Raw genomic sequence first — 16,775 nt, forward strand, 5'->3', positions numbered from 1 at the left:
GGCCTGTCAGATAGAGCCATTGAGTGATGACTAATGAGGTTCTTTTAAGAATAGAACTAGAAATGAACCATTCTCCATCTTTTTCTTCCATAGGCCTGCCTGTGTCAAGCTCCAACATGCTGGCTATTCCTACCGCTCGAATGGGGGATCAGCTGATCCTGGAGGAAGATCATGATGAAAACTATATACCTCAAGAGCATGGTTGGTGATGTGCTGCTTGTTTTGTTTCTTGTAGAAAGTGTTGTATTTTTTAATTTGTACTTCATCCCAAGTGTACAAGTAATATTATAGGTCACATAAGCCAAGGCGTGATTTGTAGCCGCTGTACCCCAGTGCAAAATCACAGGGCTCCTTAAATATGATTTATTTAAAGGACTGGCCTTCTCATATGGGGAAGAGAGACTGTTTGGGCCTCCCTTAACCTCTTAAGGACGGGGCCAATTTTCGTTTTTGCGTTTTAGTTTTTTCCTCCTTGTGTTTAAAAGGCCAAAGCACTTGCATTTTTCCACCTAGAAACCCACATGAGCCCTTATTTTTTGCGTCATTAATTGTACTTTGCAATGACAGGCTGAATTTTTGCATAAAGTACACTGCGAAACCAGGAAAAAATTCAAAGTGTGGTGAAATTGAACAAAAAAAAGTTTTTTTTTTTATTTAGGGGGTATTTGTTTTTACGCCATTCGACCCTGGGGTAATGCATGCTTGTTATGCATGTTCCTCAAGTCGTTATGATTGCAACGATATGTAACATGTATAACTTTTCTTGTATCTGATGGCCTGTAAAAAATTCAAACCATTGTTAAATATATGTTCCTTAAAATCGCTCCATTCCCAGGCTTATAGCGCTTTTATCCTTTGGTCTATGGGGCTGTGTCAGGTGTCATTTTTTGCGCCATGATGTGTTCTTTCTATCGGTACCTTGATTGCGCATATATGACTTTTTGATCGCTTTATATTACATTTTTTTCTGGATTTGATGCGACCAAAAATGCGCAATTTTGCACTTTGGGATTTTTTGGGCGCTTACGCCATTTACCGTGCGAGATCAGGAATGTGATTAATTAATAGTTCGGGCGATACCAAACATGTTTGTTTATTTATTTACTTTTATTTATAACCTGGGAAAAGGGGGGTGATTCAGACTTTTATTAGGGGAGGGGGCTTTTTATTAATAACATCACTTTTATTTTTACTTTTACACTTATACTAGAAGCCCCCCTGGGGGACTTCTAGTTTAAGTATACAGATCTCTCATTGAGATCTTTGCTGTATACTTATACAGCAAAGATCAATGAGATCGGCACTCGGATGCGTCAGGGATCAGCGTCATTTTGGAGCTGACACCCGGCCGGTTCAGATGTGTGGATCGCTCCTCCGGGACAATGTTCCGGAGGAGCGATCCACCCCACTAGACACCAGGGAGATGCTGGATGCGGTAATCGGATGCAGCTGTCATCTTTGACAGCTGCATCTGATTACTGTATTAGCGGACACGGCGATCGGACCGTGCCCGCTAATACCCGCGGTCCCGGGCTACAAGCGGCACCCGGGACCGCGGCGGTTCAGAGTGGGGTCGCCGCGCGGCCCCGCTCTGAACACCTCATGAGGACATATGACGTACGGGTACGTCATATGTCCCTAAGAGGTTAAAGGGATACTCCAGCGAAAAGCTTTTTCCCAGTAATTGAAACACATTACAAAGTTATATAACTAAGTAATATGCGTTAATCACCTATCTGCCTCCCTTCCCTATCTTTTTCCCCCGCGCCCCCCACCAGGAAGTCTTGTGTTGTGTCTTATTTGCATTCTGATAATATTTCCCTTTTTATTTTCTAGAAATTCAGGAGTATGCCAGAATGATAGGGATTGATCCAGATGCTGAGCCTGAAATGATGTGGCTGGCCCGGGAAGGGATTGTTGCTCCTTTACCTCCGGACTGGAAGCCATGGTAAGAAGCAAATCATGTCACCTATTGATGCCTGGTGAGGGAATAGCTAAGAACGGATTCTACATATAATATTAAAATGGTCAAAAAGTATTTGAGTTAAAACATGAATGCCATATCCACAGGGGATAAATGTCAGATCATTGGGATTTTGAGAACTAGCCAGGCCCTTTTTTGTGTTGAATGGAGTGACAAGACGTGCACTGTTGTTCCATTCATTGTCTATGGAGCTAATAGAGATGATCAAGTACAGTGCTCTGCTATCTCCAGTGCCTTCATAGACAGTGAGAACAGCAGCACACAGGCAAGACTCTCCGCTCCATTCAAAATAAAGACTCACAGCTCTGTTGTTGATCTGACACTTATTCCCTATCCTGAGAATAGCGAGAGAAGTGTTTTAATTCTACATACCCCTTTAACTAAAACTAAACATGCCCCAACATCTGTCCAAAGTTTGTGTGTGGTATCTCCTTTTCTCCCTTTGGAAATAATCATTCATGTTCAGCCAAGCTAAGCATGCATATGTATACGAGGAAGACGAATAAGAGTTCAATTATGTTCTGTTCATGGTCAGTCTAAGGTCCCATTCACATGCCATCACTGGGGTGCTGGCACATTGGTATCCCAGCATATATCTTGGCATTACTGTGGCACATCCTTTTTCAGTTGAGTAGTCCCACTAATACCATTGCTGGTGGTAATTAAGGGGGGTTGTCCTACCATAACAACTCATCCCCTATCCTGTGGATAGGGAGTAAGTGCCCAATCACAGGGGGTTTAAATGCTGCTTTTTTTTTGAGACAACCCTATTAATTTGGAAGCTGTATCGGACATGCTGCTCACAGGGGCACAGTAGGTTTTATATGGGACCACATGTAACTCAGAAAACTTCTTCACACCACTTTCAGTGTTATACGGTAAATTCCTAAATGCCAAAAACATGAGGACTGGTTTGGTGGCATTATTTATTCCCAAAAATGATCAAAATGAATGTTGTGATAAGCATGGGTATATACAGAACAGTATATCTATATTTGATGTCTGCTGTTGTCAATTTTCAAGACACAGATGCCAACCGTTAGCCTTTGTATCTGCCAACCCTCTTGTTTGCCCTTCAGCCAGGATGTTACCGGTGATATCTATTACTTCAACTTTGCCACTGGTCAGTCCACATGGGACCATCCAATCGATGAACATTACAGAGACCTGGTTATACAAGAACGTTCAAAAATGCAAGCCCAAGGTGGCATAAAGAAGCGAGAGAAGAAAAAGAAGAAGGAAAAAAAGAAAGACAAGAAGCCAAAGGAACTTCCCAAACCTGCGGTGGTGAGTTACTCACTGAACCAGTTACTTTAAATAATCGAACTGAACGGAGAAATAAAAAAGTCCCTATATATAGTTGTGGAGAGAGTCCATGCAGTCTATGAAGAATTGCATATCCTATAGTTGTGAATGTGTTTACTGGGCCTTTCACCACCATTGGAGCTGTCACCTAGATATCACATATGTCAGGGTCAAAGGTTTAAACTATTACCATGTTTTATTTACCTCTATTCAAGGAATCTGTGGGAGTCCCAATGGGCAGATCCCCACTGTTATGTATACACGTTGCTTTATTTCAGACATCCCAGTCATCCCAGCAGCTGTTTCTCTCCTTTCTGCTTATTTAGCACATTGCAAACCCAGTCCATCAGTAACCCCTTCTCCTTCACATGCCATCTATAGTTGTGCACTGTATAAATCGACCCCAAGCACAGTGCGGCTTGTTCACTGCTTAGAGTTTTTTCTTTGCTGGTTGTGATACTGCTATGTTTTATTTCATTTATGCTCACATAACACTTTACAATCTCAGTGCATCAGTAAAAATAGTTGAAACAATAGGTACGCTTTGAACATAACATAACATATCTAGAAATGAGCGGACCTCGAGCATGCTCGAGTTCATCCGAACCCGAGCGTTCAGCATTTGATTAGCGGGGGCTGCTGAAGTTGGATATAGCTCTAAGGTTGTCTGGAAAAAATGGATACAGCTAATGACTATATGTTTTCCACATAGATGTTTTCCACTACATGTTTTCCACATAGCCTTAGGGCTTTATCCAACTTCAGCAGCCACCGCTAATCAAATGCTGAACGCTCGGGTTCGGATGAGCTCGAGCATGCTCGAGGTTAGCTCATCTCTAGATATGTCATGTTATGTTTAAAGCGTACCTATTGTTTCAACTATTTTTACTGATGCACTGAGATTGTAAAGTGCTATGTGAGCATAAATTAAATAAAACACAGCAGTATCACAACCAGCAAAGAAAAAACTCTTAAGCAGTGAACAAGCCGCACTGTGCTTTGGGAATATTGAACCAGGAGGGTAGACACTGGGAACAGACCAAGAGGTAGAAACAGAAATACAGACACTAGAGATATTGGATGGATAAAAAACCCAGTAAAGGAGTGTGGCCACAGGATGGTAGATGGAGTCCAAGAATAGGGCTGCAGGTACCAGGCAGACAAACCAAAGGATGAGGCAACAATGTATTCAAAAACTGGGGTAGTACTACAAGCACCAGGAGACCGCAGGATCAGAGGCCGAACCGGACTGGATCAGAAACTGCTCCGTGGGCTGTGCATTTATATTCAGGCTATGAATGAAAGAACTAGCTGTATATAACCCACACTAATAAGATTTATGGCAAAAGACCAAACGAGTAACTATTGCATTTCAAGTATGGTATATGTATATATGCTGATCAGCCATAACATTTTAAAGTGAGATTGTACCCATAATCTGTCCCCCCCCAAACCACTTGGACCTTCGGATAGCTGCTTTTAATCCAAGATCTGTCCTGGGGTCCGTTCGGCAGGTGATGCAGTTATTGTCCTAAAAAAGAACTTTTAAACTTGCAGCCCTGTGCCCAACGGCCGGGGCTTAGAATATCCGTGCCCTAACTTTGCACCACCCCTCCGTCCCTCCTCCCCACCCTCCTCATCATTAGGAATGCCACTGGAACATTTTTTCCTGTCTGAACATTGGACAGGTGCCTTAACGATCCGGCCCATGTGCCGGGCTGACACAGGTGGGGAATAGGAGGCAATCTGCCAGGAGCATTCCTAATGATGATGAGGGACAGAGAAGGTGTGCCAACCTAATGCATACACAATCTAGGCCACGGCCGTTGGGCACGAGGCTGCCAGTTTAAAAGTTGTAGGACATTAACTGCATCACCCTTGAATTAAAAGCAGCTATCTGAAGGTACAAGCGGTTTGGGAGGCTCAGATTGTGGGTACAGAGTCGCTTTAAAGTTCAATAACATTGATTATTTTATAACAATGGCTCCACTCAAGGCTTGGGATAAATCAGGCAGATGGCTATTCACATTATCTATCTGAATTGATGGTTTCAACCATTTTTAGTAAACTACCCCTTTTAAATTGCACCTGTGTAGTTGAAAATATTGATTTTGATGAGCGTTATTCTATGGGCACCATAAGGATCTGAGCAGCTTGAACAAGGGCCAAATGGTGATATTGGGAGGACTGGCTACTATATAAAACACTATTGGGAGGGCTGGCTGCTATATAAGACACTATTGGGAGGGCTGTCTACTGTATAAGACACTATTGGGGGCTGGTTACTATATGGGACACTATTGGGAGGGCTGGCTACTATGTAGATCTGTAATAGTAGGCCTGGCTAGTATGTGGGGCACTAATTGGGGTGACTACTACATGGGACACAATCATGGGATTAATGCTTGATATAATGGGTAACTTTCATGTCGGGAAATTTACTCTAGGATAGGCAGTGGCAGGAATGCTGCATGTAAACTTCATTAAATATCATGGTTGGCCCGCGACTTTGTCCAGTTTTTAAATTTTGGCCCACTGTGTATTTGAGTTTGACAACCCTGATGTAGATAGAGCCAGCTACAGTATATGAACATGCACACCTGCAGACTTCACTAGAATGATATGGACAGATACTTTCTTAATATTGTACCAGTTTTTCCTCAGGCTAGAAGGTATATGTATGACTAGTGGTGGAGATACAGGCAACATTTTTATAGAATGAAATTTTTGAGGCATAAGTCTTGTTCACATATAAAAAAAAAAATCTGCTGTGTAAATGGCCTGCAAATTAACTGCAAGGTTTGCATTGGTTACAATACATCAGAATGGTGCGGGATACCGCCACTGGGAATTGTGTGAAACCCTTCTTCTGGCATTGTTCTGCCTTTTACAACAAACATCACATGAGAATGTGGCCGTATTGTACCGGAAAGCAGCAGGCATAGTGTGTGTGAAAGTGCTTCTCGCTCAATAAGGTGGACTCCCTAGTTGTTGGTGAGGATAGTGTCCTTGCTTTTACATGGTTCTTTGGCTACATCACTGCTCGCTTTAAATGGGTTATCCAGGCCTAGAAAAATATGGTCACTTTCTTTCAGAGGTTACAAACACAGACGACGCATCCGCAGCGGATTTCAAGGTTATTTTACATTTTATTTTCAGATTTTTGCATAAACGACAACCAAGAGTAAGGCTGAGTAGTCCCTTTTATGTATTAGCAAAATGTATTGAAATTTTGCAATGAAAGTGTGCAGACATCTTCCCTCAAGCAGTGAGGGTCTATAAAGCCAGATGGATAATACTATTCACATTCATGTATATAATTTATAAACATACTTATACTTAGTAGATATATTTCTTTGTTTGCTAAATTCAAAATAAACGTATTTCCTTATAGTCTTTAAAGTCTGGTATCGTGTAGGAGCAGTTTTGTCTCTTAGTACATGGGTATTAATAAAATCTGCAGAGACCTGAGGCTTCCATCTCCACCAGGTTTAGACCCTTAAAAAGGGCATATCAGGGAGTGTATATTTCTTATGTTATGGTGCTCAGGCAGGTGCTAAAAACAAAATGGAAAAACCTCTATACTACTCTTCCTCGCACCCTTTTGTCCACAATATCATGGAGCCCTGGTCTAGACATGCAACACTTCCAAGTTTGGGGTTGGCACGTAGTATCACCCGCTCATCCCTTTGGTGGCTTAAGCAGGTCACCGATGTGGCCACCGATTGCCGATTGAAGATTGAAGTGGGCCATACTACGTGTCAACCCTGAACCCAGAGGTCATGCACAGTAGAACCAGAGCTCTGTGATACTGGCAATGATTGGGGGGGGGGGGCAAGGAAGGTGAATATCGTTTCTTTAGGCACCTGCCTTACGTTATATTTCCTTTTCTCCCCATACCAGGAACATTTTGCCTGACCGAGCATTCCTGTATGGGTAGGGGGGAGGCTTAAGTCTCAGACAGTTATGGCAGAGGCTTATCTCTCAGAGAACAAAGTGGTTGGGCAGAAATTTTTTTATTACGTCTGACCCCTATTTCTCCTGACAGATGTCAAGAAATCCCATACTGATGGCCAAACCTGCTAGGAGCTTTATATGGGGAGTGAAATTCTGTTGAAATGGTATTGCTGTTGGTGGGCATAAACTGCACCAAATTTCTGGCACATTTTTGGCACCCAGTGTAGCATCTGAAACCAGGCCACTTTTAAAGGGGTTATCCAGCGCTACAAAAACATCGCCACTTTCTTCCAGAGGCAGCCCCACTCTTGTCTCCAGCTTGGGCGGGGTTTTGCTGCTCAGTTCCATTAAAGTGAATGGAGCTTAATTGCAAACTGGAGACAGGATTATACCAGCATTCTAGTGCATTTGCAGTGGTAAATCTGCCCCAATGTTCTTCTCAGTATCTCTTCTCCTTATAAAATCCAGAACCATCTAACTTTATAACCAGTCCACCAAATGTGGAGGTAGGGGATTTTTTCTGTGCATCCTGAACAATGTATCACATAGATACTGTATATTGTATATCGTATATTGTATGTTACCTAACTGGTACCTGTACAATAGAAGTTCTATAGAGAGGTCTCCATAAGCGTACTCTGCCAGATTCCTACTGGTCTTATTAACCAATGCAAAATCCACCGAGCTGCCCTTTTTTCCCATTTTTTTATTAACATTACAACATAGCACGACCGAGGAAGAATAAAGATAAAACGTATAAAATCCTCACATTTAAACTCTTCCCGGGAATAAAGACAAACACTATTGTGACTGTATCAGAACACAGGCAAGGAATAAAAGTGCAGTATTGTGACATTATCATTATAGGACTCTGTTCTAACATCATCACAATGTAACCCTACCCTGGAGTAAGAACAAGCTCTGCTGTGATATCATCACAATGTAACCCTACCCTGGAGTAAGAACAAGCTCTGCTGTGATATCATCACAATGTAACCCTACCCTGGAATAAGAACAAGCTCTGCTGTGATATCATCACAATGTAAACCTACCCTGGAGTAAGAACAAGCTCTGCTGTGATATCATCACAATGTAACCCTACCCTGGAGTAAGAACAAGCTCTGCTGTGATATCATCACAATGTAACCCTACCCTGGAGTAAGAACAAGCTCTGCTGTGATATCACAATGTAACCCTACCCTGGAGTAAGAACAAGCTCTGCTGTGATATCATTATAACAGAGCACTGCCTGGTCATAAATATGGTGTCATCATAATGTAATATAGAAAAGACCATTAGCAAGAAACACTCTTCTCAGTCTAGAAATAGAAACATAGGACTCCAGGAACAAAGACCAGCACTGTGTTATCATCTTCACAAATAATAACAGCGTAGAGGCCCTATTAGACTGGGTAATTATCACCCAAACAGGTCAATATCCCCCTGTGTAATACGACCAATGATCAGCTGACAAACAACAAGTGAGTTCATCAGCCGATCGGGTGGGTTTGACCTGTCAAATAATCATTGCGTATCATTGAGTGATGGCAGCAAAAGGCCTCATGAATGATGTGGCCTTCAATATGCAATCATTGAGCCTTGTACTAGCCTCTGTCTGTGAGATCTAAGCTTGTATACAGTGTGGCACATGGGCAGGAACCTTGTCTTGTCTATGTTGGAGCATTGTGCTGCGTTTTTCTCCAAGCCACAATTAGCCCAGATGGGCCCTATATTGAAGCTTCATTTCAGTTTGCTGTTCACTGACTGTTGTTAGGCTTAGTCTGTCTGTAGTAACAGAGACTGAACTCAAGAAGTGGGAATAGGGCTTAGCTATTGCTATGTGCAGGAGAAACAGCCTGAATTGAGTGCATGCAATCTGTGAGCCTGTATGCATCCTTCAAAGGATACATCCTATGCCTGAAAAAAAGATACTTAGCTATGGTCACTGTCCACCCATGAAGTTCTGGTGAGCTGTCCCTTGTGTTTTGTGGTCCTTCTGCTGTATGTAAACAGTTCTGCCTTCTTTTGTCATCATAAGCAGCAACCGCTGCTCAGAGCTTAGTGTAACCCCTTCACATAGCAGGTCGCAAAGGCAATGCATCAGTAACCCCTTCTCCCTCCACACACCATCTACATTAGTGTTCTGTAAATCACCCACAGCACATTACCAGCCTGTTCAGCTGAGTCACACGCATGAAAGGCTATGTTAACTTATAGTAAGTTACTTTACATAATTACTGGATACTTACATAACGTCATCAGTCTTTAGCATAAAAATTCATTTTACATTTCCAATCTCTTGTAGTTTAGTTTTATCTAATTTTGATTAAATAAGGAAATGATACACAAAGCACTAAACCCCTAAAATAGGGGGGTGGAGGGAATTACATTCAGTAGTATAAACTGAAGAGACATCTGCCTAGAACTTTATGGTTGAACAGAGATGAGAGAGAACCCCTGATTTACCTTTCAGGCACAATCTAAATCCTATAAGGAGGCAACAGATTTTTGCTACACAGCCTCACTTCCTGTGTTCTGTCTTGTCACCTCTGTTACTGAGCCATAGCGAGCAGTGGAAAGTATATATATATATATATATATATATATATATATATATATATATATGATCACAAAGACATGGAGGGTATTTTCTTTAAATGACAGTAACCATTTAATTGCCGGGACTGTTTGGAGGGTGCTCATGTACTCCATTGTAGTGAAGTATTAGGATACCTTTAAGAGGTGTGTGTGTCCTAGTGACAGATTGCTTATAAAGAGAAATTGAAAAGTGAAAAATAAATTAGAAATCAGAAAACAATTACACAGCTTTATTGTAGTCATGATGAGCAGAACTGTATATCCGTGGATATATATTCTACCAAAACTCGCTGGTCTAGTAAATAACTTGCTATTTCTGTATTCATCCTTGATGTCTATTGATCTCGGATGTCTTTTACGTGCCAAGAAGCCATTTTGTCAGTGAAGACATTGTATCCGTTAATTACTTCTGTAAAGAGTAAAATGAGCTCCTTCAGTAACCTGCAGATGGGCTCTGTACCGGGGAGCGGATCCTATCTGTAAGTCAGCAGGCTCTAAAAATAACATTTAGGGTACAAACCCACTTGACGTATTTGCTGCGTGAATCAGTCTTAAAAATAAGCAGGTAAAACGCAGGTTGGCTTTATACAATTGTCCTGCGTTAAAATACGCAACTGCGTATTTTTGATGCGTGAAGCTACATGCGTTTTTCGCACAGATTGTTAACAACTGATGCTTTGCTAACAACAAGCTTCACGCTTCAAAAATACGCAATTGCGTATTTTAACGCAGAACAATCGTATAAAGCCAACCTGCGTTTTGCCTGCTTATTTTTAAGACTGATTCACGCAGCAAATACGTCAAGTGGGTTTGTACCCTTATAGTGTAAATCCTTTATCCCAGGGGAAAGCTTAGGTGTCAATCTGTAATGTAGACAAGAGAGGAAAGCCCCTTTCTCCCCACACTTTTGTGCAGTATGTCGAACAGTATTACACTTGCAGCATGTATACTTATAATGAGACCTATAAAGCCCAAGGAATATACATCACATGTATGACAAATATACAACCCAAAAAAAAAAGAAAAGACATACAGTGGTACCTCGGTTCTCGAACTTAATTGGTTCCGGAAGGCAGTTTGAGAACCAAGCAGTTTAAAAAACCGAGCAGTGTCTTCCCATAGGAAATAATGTAAATGTGATTAATTGGTTTCAGCAGCCACCAGTAATTACCTACAATACTCAATACCCAATGTATGGGAGATGGTGGTGCACTGCCTGTACTACTACTGCACTGTATATGCACTCCAGCAGTCTTATACAGCACTGTACTATATGTGAAGCCTCACCACTGCTTAACTCGCCAGGTACAACCCACCATCCATGTTTGCAAAAACTTTCGAAAACCGAGCAAAGTTCGAATTCCAGACACTACTTTTGGGTAAATTTTCGTTCGAATACCAAGCAGTTCGAGTTCCAAAGTGTTCGAAAACCGAGGTATTAAAGTATAGGAAAAATAGATTTATTTTATTGTATCTCGCATTAAAAGCACACATAAACAAAGACAACAGCTCACATAAATAGTAAATAGCCCGATGAAAACGGTAGGGAACTTCCAATCTAAAGAGACTGCATGTGGCGCCACAGTATGGTAAAAGAAATGTATAGTCCAAAATTAACAAGAAAACACACCTGGATGTCCCAGATTATATATAACACACTGAGCAAAATGTCTCTGTGCTCACCTGCAGGGAAACCTAGTAGCAAAATACAGTATACCTAAACTGAGCCATGGTCCATTGACGGTACATAACCTTGCCAAATCTCACACAAAATGCAGCACATATACTAAAAGGGTAATAGAAATACATCTATAGCGAGGAAAGAACCCCAACCACAATGCTCACAATGGCTTCTTCTGGGTGTATGTATACATATAATAGGACTAGAAGGTAATCTTTATACTGGTAACATATTGATTGACTTATATAGACCTGAAAGTAGAGAACTGTTACATAAATGTACAGGTAAATGACTCCTATATAGACATGTAGGCAGAGAACCCTTATATAAACCTGAAGGTAAAGAATTCTTATACAGACCTGGAGGTATAGAACTCCTTTATAGACCCAAATATAAGCAGTCCTTATTGTTATATAGATCATGATGTCATGGACTCTTGTATAGACCTGGAGGTAAATATATCATATAGACAAGGAGGTAAAGAACTGTTAAATAGGCCCAGATGGAAGGAACTTCTCATATAGACCACTAGGTAAGGAGCTCGTATAGAGATGTGGAGGTAGAAAACTCCTATTTTTCCCTAGATTCATATAACATTTGTTTGTCTATATTATAGATTGATAATGATGTTAGTGTGCCCTTCAGGAAACCATAGGAAAAGAGACATTTTGGATTATCAGATATAATTTGCTGTCTGTATAGCAAGGTGGTAATGTCACAAGTAGAGATGAGTGAACCTGGAGCATGCTCGAGTCGATCCGAACCTGAACTTTCGGCATTTGATTAGCGGTGGCTGCTGAAGTTGGATAAAGCCCTAAGGCTATGTGGAAATCATGGATATAGTCATTGGCTGTATCCATGTTTTCCAGACAACCTTAGAGCTTTATCCAACTTCAGCAGCCACCGCTAATCAAATGCCGAACGCTCGGGTTCAGATCGACTCGAACCCGAACCCGGTTCGCTCATCTCTAGTCACAAGGGATATAATTCATACTGAGAAATGTGAGGCTATCCTGTAGTATCCTGTATAGGTAGTAGAATTATAGTAATGGTTTGGTGTAATAGGGCCCTAGAGTCTTAATGTTCAGACAGACAAGTCCTTCCCAAGAAGAGTCCTTGGGAAGATGACAGGAGGGACCAAATCCTCTCAAGAACAAGGTGGAGGTAGAAGCTGATGTATTTTGTATAGGGGAGAGCGAGAGTGAAATAAGAGTGTACATTCGCTTTATATTTTGCACATTAATAGACTGAGGAAGCTGGTGCCGCGGTCCTTTTACTGAACCGCAGCCCGGTTGACGCGGTCCTTTTATTGAACCGCAGCCCCTGCCATGCGAGGGAACCAGGCCGCGGTTCAAGAAAAGGACAGTGTGTTGGCTTCCCACTGCTGGTGCCAGTCTATTGATGTGCAACACTTAAAGAGGATTTACCATCAGGTACACTCTCTTTAAAATTACACATGAATCAAACGGCGCCAGCACAGGGAAGCCAGTGCTGTGGACCTATTTTTTGTTTTAACCGCTGACCGGTTTCCACGTATGGCGCCGTTCTATTCATGGTTACTGGGTCGGGGTGAAGCACTGGAGGTGGGCCGACCCCCCTCCATGACGGGGCTCCATTGACTCTAATTAAGCTGCGTCATGGAGGGGCGGGGTTTCCTTCCACTGGGGACAGGCCGGCCCACCTCCAGTGCTTTTCCCCAGCCCGGTAACCATGAATAGAATGGCAAAGTACGCGGGCACCGGGCAGTGGTTAAAAAAAAAAAAGGACTGCGGCGTTGGCTTCCCTGTGCCGGCGTCGTCTGATTCATGTGTAATTTTAAAGTGAGTGTACCTGATGGTACATCCTCCTTAAAGCAATGTACGTAATGGTACATTCGTTTCAAATATGGCAGTAAATATCTATGGAGGACAGGCAGCGTCTTTGTGAAATGCTATGAGTATGGAGAGACTAAACAATGACCATTTGTCTCCAGCTGCTGCTGAGCACAGTCCCATAGAAGAGAAGTGTCTCTGTCAGAAGAGTGCAAAGTACTTGGAAAGATGCACTGAGGGAATAGGGACAAACAGAAAAGCAGAGCAGATGCACCTTCTATACGCCATTGCTTGTAGATGGTGGGCAGGAAAGATCTACAACAACCATCTTATCAATATCACCTATCTCCAACATGTAGAGATCCCCTGGATGAATGAAGTGAATTGTCTCCTTTCAAAGCAGATAGTTCACTGTCATATCCGAGCGTTAAACGTCACCCAAACAGGTTTCTACAGCAACAACGTGTGCACAGTTCTTGCGTGTCTGAAAAGCTTGCCGACTCCAGACATCCAGAGGAAGCGCTGAATAATGAAGTGCGGCATAACCTGGCACAGTATTATGCCGGTGTGGTGACCAGACCGATGTCCAGAATACCAAACCTACACCTTTATTAATATTACCCTTTAGTGATTTAGAAGAGGAAGCAATGAACACCGAATTGCTGGATATTCCGCCAGCCATAAGTTACATAAGCCTGCAGTACCAGTGCCTACACCACCCCGGGCTGAGGCTTAGGAGGAGAGGCATAGTCACCCTATAGTCAGCCTAGAGAGAGCCACGGGAGACAGTATTCTTATAAATGTGCAACATTTGTAAGCGTAGAAGTATAGAAAGCCGGAACACAAATGCCTTTTAGTTGGATATCATCGTTACCTGTGTGATATAATTCTGCCTGCCTATAGCCAGGTTCACACTGCTGGTATGCAGGAAGGCTTTCTTGATGTCATCTCATGGGATACGAGCTTGTTTCTAACTCATATAATCAGTTTCTGTATCTGCTCAGAGAGCCAGATCACTGTCGATTGCCTCAAGCAAACAATCACGTCACAAAAAATATGATCAGTACACCGCACAAGAGTTACTTCTTATAAGTTGCTCATACATTTTTTAGTATCCACGTATCATGTCGGTACAGCTGTGCCAGTAAAGTTTGTTGCAATTCATGCAACATTTCCAGCGTAATGTCCTCTTTTTAACTAATTAGTGTGAAGCCATGGGAAAGAACAGAGCTATGTTAGGATAGTATGGTCAATGGGCTCCAAGGTGGACAAGCATGTCGATAGACTACATGCTGTCAAGGCATGTTGAGAATTGTAGTTTTGCCACAGCTGTAAGGGATTCGAGTTTTACACCTGTGTCCTAAATGATGAACCTCTTTTTAACATGCAAGACCATCTCAGTGACACTTTAAAGCAGACATGCAGCCTTCTGACATGTTAGCCATGAAAGTAGACGTGCAGCTGTTGTGCCAGGGTATGCAGGGATGTAAATGTCTTCTCATATGTATGACTGACAGCAGAGAATGTTGCTGTCTCCCTCTGTCGCTTGAAGTTTTAATGAAGTAAACCCAAGATTGTAGGTTGTCAGCAAAAGGAGTAGTGTAGTGCCAATGTGTCTGAGCTCTCCTGTGCAACACCCCATCCATTAGGAAGGAATAATTGGAGATGCTTGGTGTGAATTGCTCTCCGCACAGGCATCTGTCACTGTGTAGTCTCCTGTCACTAGAGCTGGCCATGAACGTAGCAATTTTTTCGTTCAAAATAATAAACCAGTTTTTCAATCTGATGGTTTCAGATTACTCATGTTTTTCATTATGGAAAATCCTAATGACTTGAGACATTTCATGGTGAAGTGATCGTGTCTAAAGTTGATGCAAAATGTAGAATATGTCAGTGATATTTCCAGACAATTCAGAGGGTTTCACTTTTTCTTTTGTACCCTGAATGCGTCTATTACTTTTGTGAGATAAATATGGTCTGCTTTATTTTAGGGTGCGTTTACACAGAAAGATTTATCTGACAGATTTTGGAAGCTAAAGCCAGGAATGGATTTGAAAATAGGATAGATCCCAGTCTTTCCTTTATGACCTGATCCCTGTTTATAGTCTGTACCCGGTTTTGGTCTCAAAGATCTGTCAGATAAATCTGTCTGTGTAAACGCACCATTACTCTTGTCCATGAAATTTTTAATTGTGGCTAATATTAAAGCTCAGTTCCATTCACTAAAATGTTGCGATACTAGAGTCCCAGTATTTTTTTTTATTTTCTCCTCCTTAGGCGCCATTAACTTTTATTGGAAAACCCATTTAATGTGTCGCTGTCACTTACAAAAACTTCCAGGGTTGGCGCTGGTCCTGCAACCCCCACCAATCACTAAAACAAGGAGTGCTTCTCATCTTGTTACATGATGCATAAGTCGGACTATATAGTAAGTTTATGGAGGCCAACTTATGCAGTTAGGGCCTGTTCGCAATACGGAATCTGCACAAAATTTCAAGCAGAGTGCACGCCGTGGACCCCACTTATAGTTCTGCCTGAATAGGAAGTCTCACGGTCACTCCACTGTCCACCCAAAAAATTGGGCAGATGGCGGAGTGCACGTGAGACTTCCTACTCAATGGGACAGGTGGAACTTCAGGCAGGGTCCCCGTCACGGACTTTGCTTGAAACTCTGCAAAAATTCTGTAGTGATTTGTGATTGTAGGTGATTTGTGGGTGGTCTTAACACCCAAACACTGATTGATAAAAAAAAAAAAAAAAACCTTTTGATAAGTCTAAGAGGTTGTCTCATCAGTTCAGCCCTGTTCGGAAAGCATTTGCTACAGCGACCATCTGACTACCATGGGTTTTACTCCTGTCACCTAGGCAAATAGCTGATTCTGCTATGGAAAAGCAGTGGCCCGCGAGGCGTTGGTATTTACACAGATGCTGTAATTGCAGCATGGCAGAAACCCATCAAAAGGGAAAATGGAAGCTGCTCTCGTAGATCGAGTGTCTGTTATAGTTCCTAGAAAGCGTCCCAAGCTGAGCACTGAAATAGAAAACAGTACTATAAAACCAGTCATTTTTTTATGATATGCCAAAGACATTGAGTTGCTTGCATTGTTTTAGGATGTATCTGTGACACATGTACTTTTTATCAATAGTCTCTAGGAACACCTCTCGGACCAGTGCAGGGACCTCTGGGTGGTTTAGCTCCTCTACGTGCCATGGGTGACTCTGCCGGAGGCACTGGTGGAGTGCGGGGATCTCTGAGCAGCAGTGCCGGAAGCTCTGGAGGATTCGACAATCTGTTGGGTGGGATTTCTGGAGTAAGTAACACTGTTGTTGATATATATTGTGACCATTCGCCAGATTTTTGTTGCTTTGTTGACCTTTTATTGATAGACTGTAGGCTACATAATTGTAAATGTATGACTACAAATGCCCTTTAAGTTTA

At 42.1% G+C, this 16,775-nt stretch overlaps 1 protein-coding gene across 2 annotated transcripts in view; it reads left to right on the plus strand.

The window, feature by feature from the left end:
• CEP164 (centrosomal protein 164) overlaps window positions 1-16,775 on the plus strand; it is a 56,964-nt gene that overhangs the window by 1,654 nt on the left and 38,535 nt on the right. For both annotated transcript variants that reach the window (XM_069947647.1, XM_069947648.1), the window contains exons 2-5: window positions 94-201; window positions 1,837-1,948; window positions 3,064-3,271; window positions 16,483-16,647. In XM_069947647.1, coding sequence (XP_069803748.1) covers window positions 117-201; window positions 1,837-1,948; window positions 3,064-3,271; window positions 16,483-16,647 — 570 coding nt within the window. In that variant the 5' untranslated portion in view covers window positions 94-116. The remainder of the gene's footprint in view (window positions 1-93; window positions 202-1,836; window positions 1,949-3,063; window positions 3,272-16,482; window positions 16,648-16,775) is intronic.

The sequence above is a fragment of the Dendropsophus ebraccatus genome, chromosome 12, assembly GCF_027789765.1.
Source record: "Dendropsophus ebraccatus isolate aDenEbr1 chromosome 12, aDenEbr1.pat, whole genome shotgun sequence".
NCBI classification, from domain to species: domain Eukaryota; kingdom Metazoa; phylum Chordata; class Amphibia; order Anura; family Hylidae; genus Dendropsophus; species Dendropsophus ebraccatus.